Source organism: Myotis yumanensis, unplaced genomic scaffold (genome assembly GCF_028538775.1).
Source record: "Myotis yumanensis isolate MYYU_CA2020_CCGP unplaced genomic scaffold, mMyoYum1.0.hap1 SCAF_13, whole genome shotgun sequence".
Taxonomy (NCBI): Eukaryota; Metazoa; Chordata; class Mammalia; order Chiroptera; family Vespertilionidae; genus Myotis; species Myotis yumanensis.
The window spans coordinates 20,664,875-20,681,495 of NW_027223764.1; the positions used below are offsets into that span (position 1 = coordinate 20,664,875).

Sequence of the window (16,621 nt, forward strand, 5' to 3'; positions counted from 1 at the left end):
AACAGTTGCTTCTCTTTGTCTCCTTTTTTTTTATGGAAAAATGTTTACTTTTTACATAAGGACACTGCACACCCTACAAATGCCAGAGCCTCCAGAAACTGCTTCAAACCCAAAAGAAGTCTGTCGCTGCCACCCAACCCCATTTCTGCCCCCTTCCCCAGGAGGAGTTATTATAGAATGGGGGGGTGGGGCAGTGGAGGGGCTCTGAGACATGTCTCCAGCTGAATAAAGCAAACCCCGGAACCCGAAGGCGGCCTGGGAGGGAGGATCTGTGTGGGAAGAAGAGCTGCACCACACGGGAGTCTCTGCTCCCGCTGGGAGCTTCCCGCTGGCAAGGCTGCCCACCTGCCCACAGAGGAGGGGCCGCTCGCCCGCTCGCGTTGACCCTCCAGGGCGGCAGCTGGCCCCTGCCCTCACTGACTGGAAGCACAGCAGCAGGGCGGCTGGAAGGTTCCGAGGAGACTGGGCCTCCCTGTACCCCCCCCCCCCCCCCCCCCCCGTCCCCCGCGGCCTCAGCCCCACCCCCAGAGCCACAGCTGCACAGGAGTCTACACAGCATCTCTCCCCAAAGTCTGGGCGTGGCTCCCACGCCTTTTCTGAAACACGGGAGCCCTTTTTGTACAGGAAGATGTTTCACAAACTACCCTCTGCCCCAGAGTATCTACCAGTGTAAAACCCCTGGATGGACAAGGCTGACCAAAAGCTACTATCAACTCAAAGGCTGACCAAAAGCTACTATCAACTTCGGTCCCACTGTGTTCTCTCACAGTGTCTGTAGACAATTAAGGGGAAAGGAGCACCTCCATTGGGTGACACATTATGTATTCAGCCCACGAGTGATGCTGGCGGGGGAGTGTCTGAGAGTGTGGACTCCTGAGCAGCCGCCCACATCCGGTCAGCGTGGGTGGGTGATAACAAGGGGCTGCGCCCTCTCCCCCTCCCTGCCCAGCGCTCCCTCCTCCCCAGGGAACTGACTAGAACAGCTTCTCTCCCAGGCGAGGCCCAGCTCCCTCTCCTCTCCACCCCAATCCATCACCATTAGCCTGACCTTGCCACGGCGCCGTAAGCAGGGAGCCGGGCCGGTTCTGACAATGCCTAAACACCTGACAAATCTCTCCAACTTGTTTTCTGCCAATGATGTAATGCACGGCTCCGTGGATGGGTGCGATGGATGCAGCGGGAATATTCTCTGAGCTTCTCTGTCAGCTTCTGTCCACGTCTCGGCTTCGCAGCCTGGGCTTGCTCCTGTGCCGGCCACCTCCTGGCTCCTAAGCTCCTCAGCTCTTATTTAGAGCTCAGCTCAGAGGCCTTCTCCCCGAGACCCCATCCCTGACGACCCTGAGCCCAGCCAACCCCAGTGCCTCTTCACTCCATTTCCCTGTTATCATTTTCTTCATAGAACCTGTCAATAGCTGACCCTATTTACTTGTTCATCTGTTTGCCTGTCTATCCCAACTAGAGTGGAAGCTCTCTGAAAACCAGGACACTCCCAGTGACAAAAAGAGCCTTGCCCGTAGCAGGCTACAAACATAAATATAAGCATAATAAATATAAGTCCTATATAATAAAGATGTTATATGCAAATGGTCTACGCCGTGAAGTCTAACGACCGACCATGTAACGACCAGATCATGGATCAGCAGGCGGGTGGGGCAGCAAGCTACAAGCGGGCAGCGGAGAGCTACAGGAGGGGGCAGGGCAACAAGCTATGGGGGGAGGGAGCTACAGGAGGGCGGGGCAGCGGGCAGCGGGCAGAGAGCTACTAGAGGGCGGCAGTGAGCTACTGGCGAGCTATTGGTGCACAGATTCAGGCACAGGGCTACTAGTACAAATATAAAGATAAATATGTGACATGCTCCCGATTATGCAGCAAGTCGGCTGCAGAGCTGGGATATGTCCCCAGGTCTCCCAGATAGCCACCCCACCGTGTTCTTTCCAACCTCCCAGGTAAGTGGTACAGCCAGGATTCAAACCCAGGACTCCACAGTCAGCTGCTCACCACCAGGCTTTACCCTCTCCCAAAAACAGCCTCCTGCTGACTGGCCTGTCCACTGAAAGTTCTAGCGTGCCACCGTCCAATAGGGTAGCCATTAGCCGGGGTGGCTATTTCAGTGTAACTTCATTAAAACTAAATCGAATTTAAAATTCAGTTCCTTCTTTTTTTAAAAAAAAAAATATATTTTATTGATTTTTTAGAGAGAGGAAGGGAGAGGGATGGAGAACTAGAAACATCCATGAGAGAGAAACATCGATCAGCTGCCTCCTGCACACCCCCCACTGGGGACGTGCCCGCAACCAAGGTACATGCCCCTGACCGGAATCAAACCCAGGACCCTTCAGTCCGCAGGCCGACCCTCTATCCACTGAGCCAAACCAGTCAGGGTAAATTCAGTCGCTTCTTACACTAGCCCCACTTCCCTGCTCCACAGCCACATGTGCTAGTGGCCGCCGTGGCAGACGGCACAGACGGGACATCACCATCACTGCAGTGCTGCTGGACTCTGCACGTTCGCGGCTCCCCCGGCACTTAGAACAATGCTCAGCTCATATTTTTTATTCAATGAATGAGGAAATGAACGAGAACCCCCTCCCGCTCTCCTCTGCTGCTGACCTCTTCTCCTTCTGTCCCTCAGGGAAGGATGAAGCCAGCAGCGTGGAGGTGACGTGGCCGGATGGCAAGGTGGCCAGCCGGAACGTGGCCAGCGGGGAGATGAACTCGGTGCTAGAGATCCCCTACCCCCGGGATGAGGACAGGCTTCAGGACCCAGCCCCACTGCAGGTGAGAAAGGCATCTGGGCCTGATGGCCAGAAAAGAGGCCTCATCCACAAACCCACGGGCTGCAGCTGGATTCCCAGGAATCTGCAGACTTTGCCTCTAGAACGATGGGAATCCTAGCAAAGGGCCGGCTTCATGATGATCCCACCATTTGTAGTTCGCACAATAGTACCATATGCACATCTCTTCTGCTCCTCACAGACATCCGGGGGTATTGGCAGGACAAGTATTTTTGCACCCATTCTACAGAGGAGGAAAACTGAGACCAAGTGGAAGAACCCACTAGGCCAGTGATGGCGAACCTATGACACACGTGTCCGAGGTGACACTCGAACTCATTTTTTTGGTTGATTTTTTTTTTAAATGGCATTTAAATATATAAAATAAATATCAAAAATATAGGTCTTTGTTTTACTATGGTTGCAAATATCAAAAAATTTCTATATGTGACACGGCACAAGAGTTAAGTTAGGGTTTTTCAAAATGCTGGCACGCCGAGCTCAAAAGGTTCGCCATCACTGCCCTAGGCTGTACAGCCAATTGGGAGCAGAGTTAAGAATTGACCCCAGGTCTCCTGCTTCCCTCCCAGCTCTTTCCAAATCTCTGACAAGCCTGTGTTAGTTCTGAGGGTGGGCCTCTGGGAGCTCTTGGAGAAAGAGCTCTAGATTCCAACTCTGATGGCGGTCACGTGGTTGCAAATAACAGGAACCCACTTAAATTCACACCGAAGAGGAACCTCTAGGGAAACTTCTAGGGGAGCTCACAAAGTCCATGGAAAGCTGAGGGTAAGCAGGAACCGTGCAGCTCAGTGGCCTGCGCCCGAGGAGCTCAAGGACCATTGTCATTAGTGCTTGGCCTGGGGGTGAGGAGGTCATTACCTCTCCCTAATAATCCCCACGCCCCACCCTCGTCCCTCGGTGCTGACGGCTGACATTTTCTGTCTTGTATTGAGTGTTGTTTTGAGTCTCCCTGACCTGCCACCAGTCTGCTGTCCCCGAAACCCCCGTATAGACACAGCGAAGCCCCCACAGGCTGGAGTCACCAAATCTGTTTCCAAATCCGTCTCAGCCTCAGTTCAAATTCTAGCCGCAGTGTCTTTGACTCATCCCTCCTGCTGGGATGCCCACCCCTGGTCCAGCTGGCCTTGCCCAGAGAGATGGGGGGGCGGGGGGAGCCTGGCTTGCAGGCGCCACCCCGGTGAGTGGGGAAGGTTCTCAGAGAAGAGGGTGTGGGGAGTGAGCAGACACCTCAGAAAGCTTCTCCCACCCCTCATTACCCTTTGCCTCAGCTGAGACCCAGCCTCGGTCTCAGGGCAAGGCCACAGGAGGGCCCGTTTCTGTTACCCGTCCCCGCTCAGACATGTGGGCCCACGTGAGGGGAATGAGCAGGAGTTTGGACTGAATCTGTTCTTGGCCGTCCCCCCAGTGTCCTATTCTCAGTGCCAGGGAAGGAGTCCTGGCAGGGAGGGGCTCCCTCCAGGCCCCGAGCTAAGAACATCCCTCCTTCTGGGGCCGGGGGGGACAGCTGCTCTGTGGCTGTGATAGGGCCTGAGATGCCATCTTCTCAACTCACTAGTGTCTCTGCTTCTGCCCACTTTGCAGTGCGGCCAAGGATTCTCCCAGCAGGAAAATGGCCATTGCATGGGTGAGTTGCCTGCAGGCACCGGGGGATGGAGCAGAGGCCAGAATCTCCCTGGGGACAGACAACCTGAGTCCTGGCAAGGCTCAGGTTGCTGACAAGGGGTAGAAAGTGGGGAGGGGAGCCTATTGTTTGTCCCTGGGGCTCCAGATGCCAAGACAACCGCCAAGTGACTCACTGAGGTGGGAGCGACATTAGCAACCAGCAGGCTGAATCACCACAGTTCTGGGAATTGGCAGAGCTTCTGTGCCATGAATACAGAGAGGATGGCCATGAGACACACCACGGCCTGGACAGTGCTCACAGGGAGGCCTGACTGCTGGGGGCCCCATGGAGAGCTGGCATTTTCAGCCTGGCCACCGAGGGAGCAGCAAGGGCACTGGAGCAAACCAGGGTGTGGGGTATGGTCTCAGTACAAGGAGGTGGCAGCCTTGAGCAGTGTGGGGGGAGGTGGGCAGGTGGCTGTGGCACTGCCAGGAAGGCAGCTCTGGGAAGGTCCAGTGACCTGAAAGTCCCCCAGGGACTGGAGTGGGAGGTGGGCAGCCTAGAGGCTCGGCATCCAGAAGGCTCACAGATGTCTTCCATCCCATTGGCTGACAATAAGGGGTCAGATCAAGGATGCCTCCTGCCTTTCAGCCCTCAGGAAGCATTCTTCCCAAGTCCCTCTGCAGATGTCCGTCCGCCCCAGGCAAGTGTGTTTGCTACTGAGATACAAGAGTATAAACACGACAGATAATCCCTCTCCAGGGGTTAGAGCTCATGGGAGAGGCACACGAGTTAACAGCGATGCCCACAGAGTGTGAGAGGCTGGGGTGGGGGAGGGAAAGGGTGTGAGGTGGCAAAGAGGTGGGGCCCACACCAGTCTAAGGAGGGTTCAAGAAGACGCCCCAGGAGATCAAGGTCTAGGCTGAGACCTGAGGGGTGATGAGGAGTTTGCCAAGAGAGGGGAGAAAGTGTTCCGGTGGAGGGCACTGTGTGGACAAAGACCACAGGTGAGAAAGTGGAGGAGGAGGGCTCTAAGAGGCTTGAGGAGAAAAGAAGTCCCTCCACTCTCCATATCCCCACTCTAGCCACTCCAAACGGACAGTGCACACACAGAAATTCCAGCACTTTCCTTGGGCACTGGAAGGTCCCTGTGTGATCACCAATCCAGCCGCCTCTTCCTTTTCACTTTCCAGTGGACATATATGTGCCTCCCACACACCGGGCCCATGTGGGGAGCTGGGAATGCAGGCCAAGCATCTCCCCTGGAGGGCGTTCATCCTAATGGAGGGAGACAGACCACCACTCGTGACCCAATAGCTGGACTAGATGAGTTAAGAACCCGTTAAGCAAGGAGCTCTCTGGAGACTGTTCTAGACAGAGTGGTCAGGACGGGTCTCAGAGGAGGGGACCTTTGAGCTGAGACCTAAAGGATGAGAAGGGCCTCGCCATGGAAATACCTGAGGGAAGAGCAAAGACCATGAGGCAGGTAAAAGGCTTGGAATGTCAGAGGAACCGGAAGGAGGCTGATGCGCCCAGAGAGGACAGAGGAGCCAGATCCAAGTCCGGGAGAGTCTTGAAGGCCCAGAAAGGTGTCTAGACTTTGCTCTTAGGGCCCTGCACAGTTTACAGGAGAGTAGCGTGATGTGGTCACACTTTCAAAAGATCACGCTGGCTGCCGAATTGCAGGTTGGATTGGAGGGAGGCGTGGAAGCCAAGAGGCCAGTCAGGAGGCAGCTGCAGAAATCCAGGCAAGAGACGGTGCTGGCTGGGAATGGCTGGTGGCAGAAGAATGAGAATGAGAAGCAGGTGGACAGACAAGGGGATACCGTAGGGGCAGAACTAATGGGATCTGTTGTTACATTGCCTACAGAGATGAGGAAAAAGAAAGAATTGGGTATCACAGGTTTCTGCTTGAGTTATTGATTGAGTTAGGGAAGATGGGAAGAGGGGGCAGAAGAGGTTTGAGGACTAGAGGGAATCTAAAGTTCCATCTGGGACCTACTAAGTTTAAGATGCATGTTAGACACATTCACGAGTCGGGAGCCCCAGGGAGAGGTTGTGGCTGGAGATAGGAAGTCTGGAACCATTCATGTATGAAGGGACCACCTAGATAAAGTGTGGTAGATAGAAGACCTAGGACTGAGCCTGAGCACCCCTAACATGTAGAGGTCAAGCACAGTAGGAGTCAGCCAAGGGGACTGAAGTGAAGAAGTTGAGGCCCAAAGATAAGGGACATGTCCCAGTCACAGAGTGGGTGGAACAGCAGAGCCTGAGCAAGGACATATGCCCTCCTGAGTGAGTGATGCCCTTCCCTTTCAGACACCAACGAATGCATCCAGTTCCCATTCGTGTGCCCTCGAGACAAGCCCGTGTGTGTCAACACATATGGAAGCTACAGATGTCGGACCAACAAGAAGTGCAGTCGGGGTTACGAGCCCAACGAAGATGGCACAGCCTGTGTGGGTGAGTCAGCCCTGGCCACAGTTCAGGAGCAAAAAGACTTTGCCATCTGCTGGGGAGCTCTGGGGAGGCCCCAGATCAAGGTCCCCAGTCCCTGCCTTCTCCTGGCTGGATGGAGTCTCCTTAGACCCCTGTTGAGTCTCCAGGAAGACATGACAGAGGCTTGGAGAAGCTCAACCACTACTGCCACCAACTGAAGGGCCCCTGGGTGCTGTGTTCTCCGGCCCTTGCTCTTCTTATTTCTCCCTTCTCACATTTTCTAAAACAAATGCTCCTACCTGGAGGCCAGCCCATCTATTCTCACCTGGGGTTTAAACTAGCTCCTACTCCATATCTTTGTCTGAATTTCTGAACTGGCATTTATTTGTCTTCTTCCTCCCAAACACTTTCCCCCTCCCCGGCCCCACCCCTACCCCTTTTCTCTTTTTCCCATTTTCTATCTCTGCTCCATTCTTTTTGCAGCTCAAGTGGCCTTTTTAGGTGGGTATCCTTCTGCCGCCTTTAGAATCTCAGAGCCTCTCTCTCGGGCCTCATATCTTTCTCTAGGCCTTGGACTTTGCCTTCAGTTCTATGCATTTTAAATTCCAACAATAAAGGAAAAAAACCAACAACCTTTGTGGAAAACTAAATTTCTCCTGCTGCCTGTCTCTCTCTCCACGCCCAGAGATTCTGCTGCAAGCTCTCTCTGAATGGACAGCAGGGGTGGCCATCTTTGAAAAGGGAAATTTGGAAATATGGATGTGTGTGTAACCTTAGTTGTGTGTGAAGCCTTTCTTTGCATGTTTTCTGAGAAAACAGGAAAGGAAAGTCTCCCCCTCGACCCCAATCCAGCCTCCCTCACTCCAGAAGAATACAGATAGTCCTGTCTCTCCTGTATCCTCCTGTATCATGAGCGGCTCATTTTGCTCTTCACAAAGATGGCTCTCAGGTAGTGGCTGCTCAGTTGGTTCGATGATGTATCATGTGCCTGCTGGTTTGGCCTGTGCTGTTCTGCTCTGTGCGCCCTGACTTCCTGTGGTAGAGAACGCCTGATGGGGGTTGGTGGTGGCAATGGGAGGAGAAAAGGGTGGCCCTTTGGGATTCTTGATAAAAATGTTAAAGTTTGAACTTCTAAGTCTTCCAGCCTCTTTCTGGAGAAATTATGCCAATAAACTCCCTGCCTAGCTGGTAGGGGAAAAAATGTGTCCAGGGCAAAGTAGCTGCTGGTTGGAGTGCCAACTTAGCAGCAGCCCTTCCATCATGTGGTGCTTGGAAAGCCAATCATGAGACAGGGAACGTGTCCCTGGGCGTGAACAATGGTTTGGGTATGTGCATCGATGCTCACATTTGGGCAACGGGGCTTGCACCAGGTACAGAACGTGGGATAATCAAGATCTAGACATATTCCAGGCCTGTTACCTGGGGAAAGCCAGTTCTCCACTCAGTTTTCCTAATCAAAATAAGAATTGGGCTGGTGTATCCCTAAGAAACCTCAGTGTGTGACTGGACATAGGCATGGCTAGTCTCAGGTTACCCTGAGTTCTAGAAAGAACCTTGCAACCTGGTCTCCTCTGTAATATGCTTGGAAACTAGTAGCTCCTGTAGCTTTGGGAATGACGCAAAGCCATAGAGTAGTTTCATGGCCAGCCTCAGTGTGAAAGTTCATTATAAATCACAGATCTATTCTTCATGGAGAAGAAAAGTCAACCCAAGACATAATAAAATCACACTTAAGAATGCAGAAGCCTTTTAAAAATATATTTAACCAAAAACCTACCATTTTCTGATATAATATTAATACTCCAAATAAACCACAAAATATAAATGCCTTGTAGCTAGTGCTGTTTTTACACTCAGCACAGGAGCTTAAGTGAAAAGTTTTCCAATAAAAACAGCTACAGTTTCACAGAAAAGCGTACATCAACTTAAAAATCACTCCACTTCCGGGAAGCCCACTCCTGTATGTTGACATAGAATTAAAATCTCAAAGAGCCCCAGAGATGGGGCTCCGCGCGATGAAGTGCTCTGCCCAAGGTCACAGCAAGCTGGTCTCCGAGCCAGAACCGGAGCCCTCTCCCACACACCGTCTTGTCGGGGTTGGGGGGCGGAAGGGGGCGGGGGGTAACAGACTGCCCTGTCACTGTTCAGACTATTCCCGAGATATCCCGGAAGATGCTGCCTTTTTAGAAACAAACAAATGGATCTAAGATATAAGATAAGTAAAACCCAAAACCCACAGAGGTGATGGCTCCAAATGCAATGGTAAATGACAAGACAATAGTGTCCATTGACTGGCCGCACACACAACACCCGTAAAAGGGACAGGACAGCTAGGGAGCGGCCTGCCAAGGACGTCCGCGATTCAGGGTGACAGCAAACTCCTGAGGACGGCTTATCGGCAGTAACCACGGATCCCCGCACTTGGAGTTTCTTACAAGAGGGCATGTTTGTGTTGCTTTATCCTACTTGGTCAGTGATGCCAGATGAGTTACTAAGGAGTTCAAAATCCCTCCAGCTCTTAAGAGCACAACCACAGTATCCTGGAGGCTTTTCATTAGATTCATTCATTCACTCACTTATTCATCAAATGTTTGTTGAACACCTACTATGTGCCAGGTACTGAGCTAGGCTCTGGCATATGGTGGTAAGTTGCTGTCCCCACACTGCCTTCCTCCAACCATAGCCCAGCACATGGGATAGGAATGGGACTCAGAGGGGCTTTCTAAAAGCTCTAGCTAAATGTAGGGGTTGCTATACCAGAAAGCAAGCTCTCTGCATTTGTTCATATATTTATTTCATAAGCATTCATTGAGAACCTCCTGTGTGAAATCATCAGCCTCCATCCCCCCGCCACCCCCCCACCCATGAAGAATATGACAAGGTCCTTCCAATGCGTGGCCAAGCCCCCTGACCCCAAGATGTTTGTGTTGGAAGAAATATGAGGCTAAAAGATACAGAGGACAGGTGGGTAGTGAACCAACTCAACATTATCTGCTCTGAAATAACAGGCCTCCCCAGTGGGCCAGGAGCCCAGCGCCTCAGTCCAGGACATGGACTGTTCTGTGCTAAACCAGTCACAGATGGGTGGGCGCAGAACAGCATCCAAGCTATCAGGCTCAGGATCCCCATCCCCCTCTTTCTTCTAACGCCCCCTCCTCTGAGGCCCTTGGGGGCCCAAACACTTGCCTTCCCCTTCTAAACACAGACAATTCAGTCTTTCCTTTATGCCCTAGCCCCCTCCTGACATCTTTATTGGCTTATGCTGGATTTGAGTTTGTAACCGAAGTATTGAATGCCTTGGGGCTGACAAGTAATGGAATGGGCCTGGGAAGGCCCATGCCAATGCAGGAGCTGAGCCTCTCTGAAGCGGGCAGCCAGGACTCACTCCAGCAGAGCCGGGAGGTGGGCCAGCATTGCCAAAACGTCCCTTTTTTCCCCCCAAGAAAAACCAAATAATAAAAATAATTCCATTTTCATTCTGCCCAAGAATACTGCTCTTTCCAGGAATGTACCCGGTAAAATGACAACAATAGCTTACATTCAGTGAGCTCGGAGTGTCGGTACCGGTTCTAAACCCTTTACAAGAGTCAACCCATTTAATCCTCACAGCAACCCCCAGAGGCAAGTACTCTAATGGTCCCAGTTTTGCAGAGACGCTGAGTGGTTTGTCCGGAGTCACACGCTGGGACAGACAGTGGCAAGGCCCGATCAGGGCAGTCCATACCCTGCCTGTGCTCCGACCTCTGTTTCTTCCTTCTCCATGTAGGGTGGCTAACCGGTTAGGCAAAAGCCACCATCTCTCAGGCTGCCCCGGGTCAAGGGATGGGTTGCGAAGGAAGGAAGGAATGGAGCCCCTGGAGGCCCTGGGATCTGAGACAGTCTCCCCACGGTCTCGTTTGAGCTGCAAGAAGAGATGGCAGTGCCCGTGTTGAGTTCTCTCTCTGGGCCAGCCTGGCCAGCCTTCGTGGACACAGGATTGTGAATTACCCGCAGGGCCTCTGCGAGCATCTACTCAGTTGCCAGCCCTGCTCTGGGGAGGTGCCATTCTGAGGGCCAGGAGTTTGATTATGTGTCACTCTGGCTGCTATGGCCCCCTCCCAGGGTCTGGGCCTCACACCCTACCAGCACCACTGGACTGCAGCCCCCCCAGAGCCGCATGGAGTCGGGTGGATGTACTTTATTTTCTCAGGGAGCCAGCTGGGTTTTTCCAGCAGATTCCAGGATGATGTCCCCACCCACACTGTCAGCCCAGGAGGCAAACCTCCCCAGGGTCAGCCATTGTCCCTCTCCTTCTGTGTGGGCCAGACCCAGCCACATTCTGTCAGGGCTGATGCTACGTCTCCTTGGCAACAGGCACCTCGTGAAAGGAGGGAGAGGGAGGGCAAGGGACCATGGGCTGGTTAATTCCACAGATAACGCCAGCCCCTCCTTCCGCGGCTTGTCCTCTTAAGGAACCACTGGCTGAACAGCAAACTGGTCAAAAGGGTCAACCGTCAGAGAAAAATGAGAAGCAAGAAGAGAAAAAGCAACCTTCCCCAGGGAAAGAAGCTAACATTCATGGAATGCCTACCATATGCTAAGAACTTTCCATATGTATCTCCATTAATCCTCACATCCATCCTAGGAGAGACATGTTATTAGTCTATGTTATTACCAAAGAAAATAAGGATCAGAAACAAATATGTTGCAAAGGTCGCATGACTAAGTGGCAAAAGCTGCGATTCAAGCCCCCAACTCTCTGGCTCCAAAGCCTGTGTTCTTAACCCTTACGGGCAGCCACCTCCAGGTAACTGACACCTGAGCAAGTTATCTAACCAGCTGTCACTCGGCACGCACTGGCTGGCTTGGGACATACGTCTGTGAGCCGCATGGACAAAGATTCCTGACGGCTCCGAGCACTCCTGGCAGGCACTGACCAACACAATAAGTATATGGTGTATCAGAAGGATGTAAGTGCTATTACGGGTCAGGGAGAGCAGTGTTAAGGCAAGTTGGGAGTGATGGGATAGAGGCCCGAATGCCTTTTTAAATAGGGTGTGTCAGGGCGCTGAGAAGGAGGCCTTTGAGCAAAGACTTCAAGTGGGTGAGCTGTTCTTGAACCTGTTTTCTCATCTGTAAAATGAGAGTAACACCCACCTCGCAGTTACTCTGTGTGCTCAGCTCAGTTCTCAGGCCGAGCCATTCCCCAGGGAGAACAGTCATAAAACAAGGTACTCTGAGCAGGGAGGGCGTGGCATCGACGGCTGATGGAGCAGGAGTCACTGCAGGGAACCAGTCACGTGCCCTGGAGACACAGCCCTTGGCCATCCCTAAATCCAGAGGCACCTGAAAAGTCTTCTACTCCTGCCCCATCCCTTTCAGATGAGGAAACTGAGCCCCCAAAAGGAGTAATGACTTCTCGAGGACACAGCCTCGCTGGGAATCCGACTCCTTCCTGCCCCGGGCACCAACTGGCCCGCCCTGCCTCCTGTCCAGAAAGCTCAGTGTCTCCGAAGCACAATGGTGTTACAGCCGCAGGGGCATGGGCGCAGCGCCTGTTCTTCCCCTTGTGCTGACCCAGAATCAGAGTCAGGGTCCCTGCCCACCACGTGGCCGGAGGAACCATGCCTGGGCTGCGGAGCACAGCCAGAAATCCTACGCCCGCCTCCCTCTCTCCTTCCCCCTCCCCCATCCTTAAAATTATCTCTTCCCACTCTGGCCAGTGTGTTGGTTGAGTGTCATCCCATGCACCAAAAGGTCGCCGGTTCAATTCCCAGTCAGGGCACATGCCCAGGTTGCAGGCAACCAATTGAGGCTTCTCTCTCTCCCTGTCTCTCTCTAAAATCAAATTTTTTTTACAAGTTATCTCTTCCCTCGAGACTCTGGGATCAGACGGACTCAGGCTTTAATCCCAGACAGGCTGCCCACGCACTCTGTAAGGGACTCCACATAAGCTGTTTCACTTCTCTGACCCTCACTTTCTTTCCCCAAAAAACGGAGCCCTGACAACCTCACAGAGCTGTTGTGAGGTAACCATGTCAGGTGCTCAGTGCAGCGCCTGGGTTGATAAAATGCAGATAATGTTGTAAAATCTGTTCCAGGCCCTTTAACCTCCTGGTTCTGCTTCCAGCAGTGCCTGCTTTGACAAGAACCCATAAGTCACTGACTGGGGCGATGCTGGGCCGATAAGAGTCCTTCCTGACAAGACACATCTATCACTCAGAGTTACAAATGTGGGGTTCGTTTGGGGGCGGGGTTACACAGCATCTTCCCTGTGGAGAGCTCCGGCCCTGTCTTTGGATCTGCGCTGGGGAGCACAGGGCCCGTCAGTACCCATCCATTCACCTGCCGCTCCAGGGCCTGCGAGCATCCATCTCATGCCAAGCAGCCCTCACGATCACCTCTGACCATCAGTCATCTTCTGTACCCATCCTCTTATCCACCCATCCACCCATCCATCCATCCATCCGTCTGCCTGTCCATACATCGGCTTATGGTACGTCACTCTCTAGGACTCCAGGCCCAGACTTCCCAGGCAAAACACTCAGCCCCACAAGGATGTACCCACCTCAAAATCATGGTGTTCAGGGAGCGCGGGCAGGGGCTGAGTGGGTGGGACACGCGTCCTCCCTGCCCTCCCAGGACAGGTGAGATCATGAGCAGAGCCGCCAGATCACAGCCCCGGCAACGGTACTGAAAGCAGCTTCCGGCACAGGGAGGGGGGGGGGGGGGGGGGGGGGGCGGGGCTCGCTGCTGCTACCCTTTCACTGAGGTATTTGGTGACCACCTGCCATTGAATTGGATCATTCAGTGACCACTCACCTGCCTGCACCTGCTAAGCTGTTCTCAGCGGCACATGGATTGCCCCCGGAGGCTGAGGATCACACACCTGAACATGCTTGTCTCTTCCTGCCAGCCCGTGATGGGCTGCCTCTCCCACCTCCCTGCCGAGGGCGAGGGCGAGGGCGCTGGTGGAAATGAGTAAGACAGGCTCCCCAACCTCCAAGAGTGTACTGGGGAACTGGGCACAGAGAGAAGAAGGCCGTCACACACACGCCGTCTTGTAGGCGGTGTGTCACACCTCCCCTGCAGGGCCTCGCTCAGCACTGCTCTCAGGTGGTAACTGGCCCCCGATCACTTTGCCATTACAGAAATCGATAACTTGAATTACTCCAAAAAACGAGCCCCGTCGTGGCCCTGCAGAGCTAATTTTTCTGTGTCGGCATTTGCCCACATGCTTCCCTTTGGGTGTGAAATCTGTCCGTAGGAGTCAGTCTGGGCAGAGCAGAGTCTTTGACTGACCGTGACACTGGACGAAGGAGAGCGGATCCAGGTCAGACACTTAGGTCCAAGTCTTTGCTCGTCGCTGTGGGCGCTGGTCAAGCTACTTAACCACCTGGAGCACCAGCGTCCTCATCTATAGAATAAGGACTGTAACATAACCACCCAGCAGAGTGTTAGAGAATAAAGTGGAATACTAATGTGTGCAAATATTCCTGGCACATATTAGGGCATCAGCGAACCCTTGGATAAATGCCTGTTTATTCTGTGGAAGGATCCGAAACCTGGCTATAAATCTATATGATGAGGCCGCTGCATAATGAGGGCCCAGTGTAACTTCGGCAATAACAATAATCTCTGACGCTGGAGAAACATACTCCCATTTGTGAAGATGCATTGACATAACGCTCTCATTTTACAAATGGCAAAGCTGAGACCCGGGATAGTTACGTGAAGTCCTGGGGGTCCGCCATCGGTGCAGCCCCCTGACCGCCTTCACGCTCGCCCACCTCCTCCGTCATCCCTGACTCGAAAGCGCAAGCCCCAGGACTGCTCCAGGACGCTGCCCGCCAGGCTCAGCCACCCAGCAGGTGCTGAAGAGACAGGCCCTCGTCTGGCCCCTCCGAGGAAGAGCTGTGAGCTGGGCACAGTCTGCCCTGGGCGCTGCCAAGGGAACAGATCCTCCCGCAGTTGCCTGAGCAGGGTCCTGTGGGAACCTCAGAAGGCCGGACCCTGAGGGGAAGGAAAGAATCCGACACCAGGCACATTCGCAGCCGGGCCTCACCCACCGCCCAAAACCAGTTGTGTCCAGCCTTTTGTTGGGATGCGGGTGGGAGGTTACATACCCCTGATGATGATCTCCTGAAAGCTGTGGATTCTGTTCCCCAGATAAGGCTGCATCGTTTTGCACACAAGCGCCGGAGAGGAGGGTCACGGTGAAGAGCTCCTGGCATAAGCTGGGCTGTTTTAAGATTTTCTTAAACACTAAGGGCCTTCTCTCTTAGACATCCCACCCCTCATCACATCAAATATTTTCATATCTATCCACAGCCACTCGAGTAAACACACACACATACACGAGTCTATTGAATTGTAGCTGACTGGCACAGTGTTGTCTTTTGTAGATATGTAATAAAACACTTTCAATTTTGTGCTTTCTTTTTCTATTTTGGAGCCAATAAACGTTTTCAGTAAATGACACTGAAATGTATCAGACGTTCAGGAAAAGACACAGATCCTAAATGAACAGCTCAATGGATTCTCACAAGCACGCCGGTACAGCACCCAGAAGCCCACCAGGCCCCCTTCCCCTCACTGCCCACCCCTCCCCCCAGGGCAGCCGCTATCCTGACTTCTAACACCGTAGATTAGTTTCGTCTGTGTTCTAATTCTTTTATGAGTGGGATTGCAGAGTTCACACTCATTTTGAGTCTGGCCGCTTTCATGGAACCCACTTTCAGGTGTCAGGCATTGTCAGAGGCCTGTGAACAGCTCATGGGCTCCAGGTACTGCTCAAACCAGGCGCTCTCAACCTTGCCTTTATTTTTTTTTTTAATAATTTTTTATTTTCCCATTACACTTGGCATACCATATTATATTCCTTCCAGGTGTATAACCCAGTGGTTGGACATTATATAACTTACTAAGTGATCGCCCCAATACCTGTAGTACCCATCTGGCCCAGAACCTCCAGGGGAGCTTTGAAAAACCCTAATGCCCAGGCTGCACCCACACACAATGAATCGGGGGGTAGGACCGGGCCTCGGATGACACCAGTTGCAGCCGAGCATGAGCAGCACTGGTCTAAGCAATTCTGTGAAGCATGAGTATCCCTGTGTGCACCTGGGGAAACCGGGGCCCCAGGAGTCTCCACCGCATGCGAGAGTCATGGAGCCAGAACCTATTCAGCTCTGACTCCGAGCGCACGGCCTTCGTCCTCGGTGAGGTGAGCGGTAGAGCCAAAACCCAAAACCCGGCGGGGTGCCTCCTGCAGAGACCCTCGCTGCAGCTGTGGCGAAGGGAGGTGGGGGTTCCCAGCTACACACGCCTCCAGGAGAAAGGCAGCACCCCGGGGGCTGGCTGTGGGAGACTCACCTCATGGCGTCCAGACTCCACCTTTGCCCGGAACCTCTGGAAGCCACAGTAAAGTCTTTGCAGGTGGGACAGGCTGCTGGTTGGGGGTCCTGGGGAAGTTACCCACAGCTGGGTACTAGCTCTGACCCAGGCCTATTGCCGGGCGCCGTGCACGATTCCTCCACTTGGGGGCACCACGAGCTTCTGTAAACTGATTTTTTTCAACACACCCCCTTCCGCCTTTGGCCAAAGGAAGTCAGAAAGTGGATAATGAGGGGGAAGCTGCAGCCCAGAGGGCGGGAGGCGGGGCGGGGGAGGTTCTGCTCCTGGGGCCTGATGAAGCCTGTCTCTGGCTGCAACCGGACCAGGAGAGAGGCCCCTCCCCCCATAACTAAGCCAGCAGAGGGAAAGCTGGGCTGAAAGAAAGCACACCAGGTGTGGCGGCTCCAG

At 53.3% G+C, this 16,621-nt stretch overlaps 1 protein-coding gene across 2 annotated transcripts in view; it reads left to right on the top strand.

The window, feature by feature from the left end:
• Window positions 1–7,947, top strand: part of CRTAC1 (cartilage acidic protein 1) — a 130,439-nt gene extending 122,492 nt beyond the window's left edge. For both annotated transcript variants that reach the window (XM_070431854.1, XM_070431853.1), the window contains exons 12-15: window positions 2,634–2,779; window positions 4,378–4,420; window positions 6,719–6,862; window positions 7,322–7,947. In XM_070431854.1, the coding sequence (XP_070287955.1) occupies window positions 2,634–2,779; window positions 4,378–4,420; window positions 6,719–6,862; window positions 7,322–7,440 (452 nt within the window). In that variant the 3' untranslated portion in view covers window positions 7,441–7,947. The remainder of the gene's footprint in view (window positions 1–2,633; window positions 2,780–4,377; window positions 4,421–6,718; window positions 6,863–7,321) is intronic.
• Window positions 7,948–16,621: the final 8,674 nt, after the last annotated feature.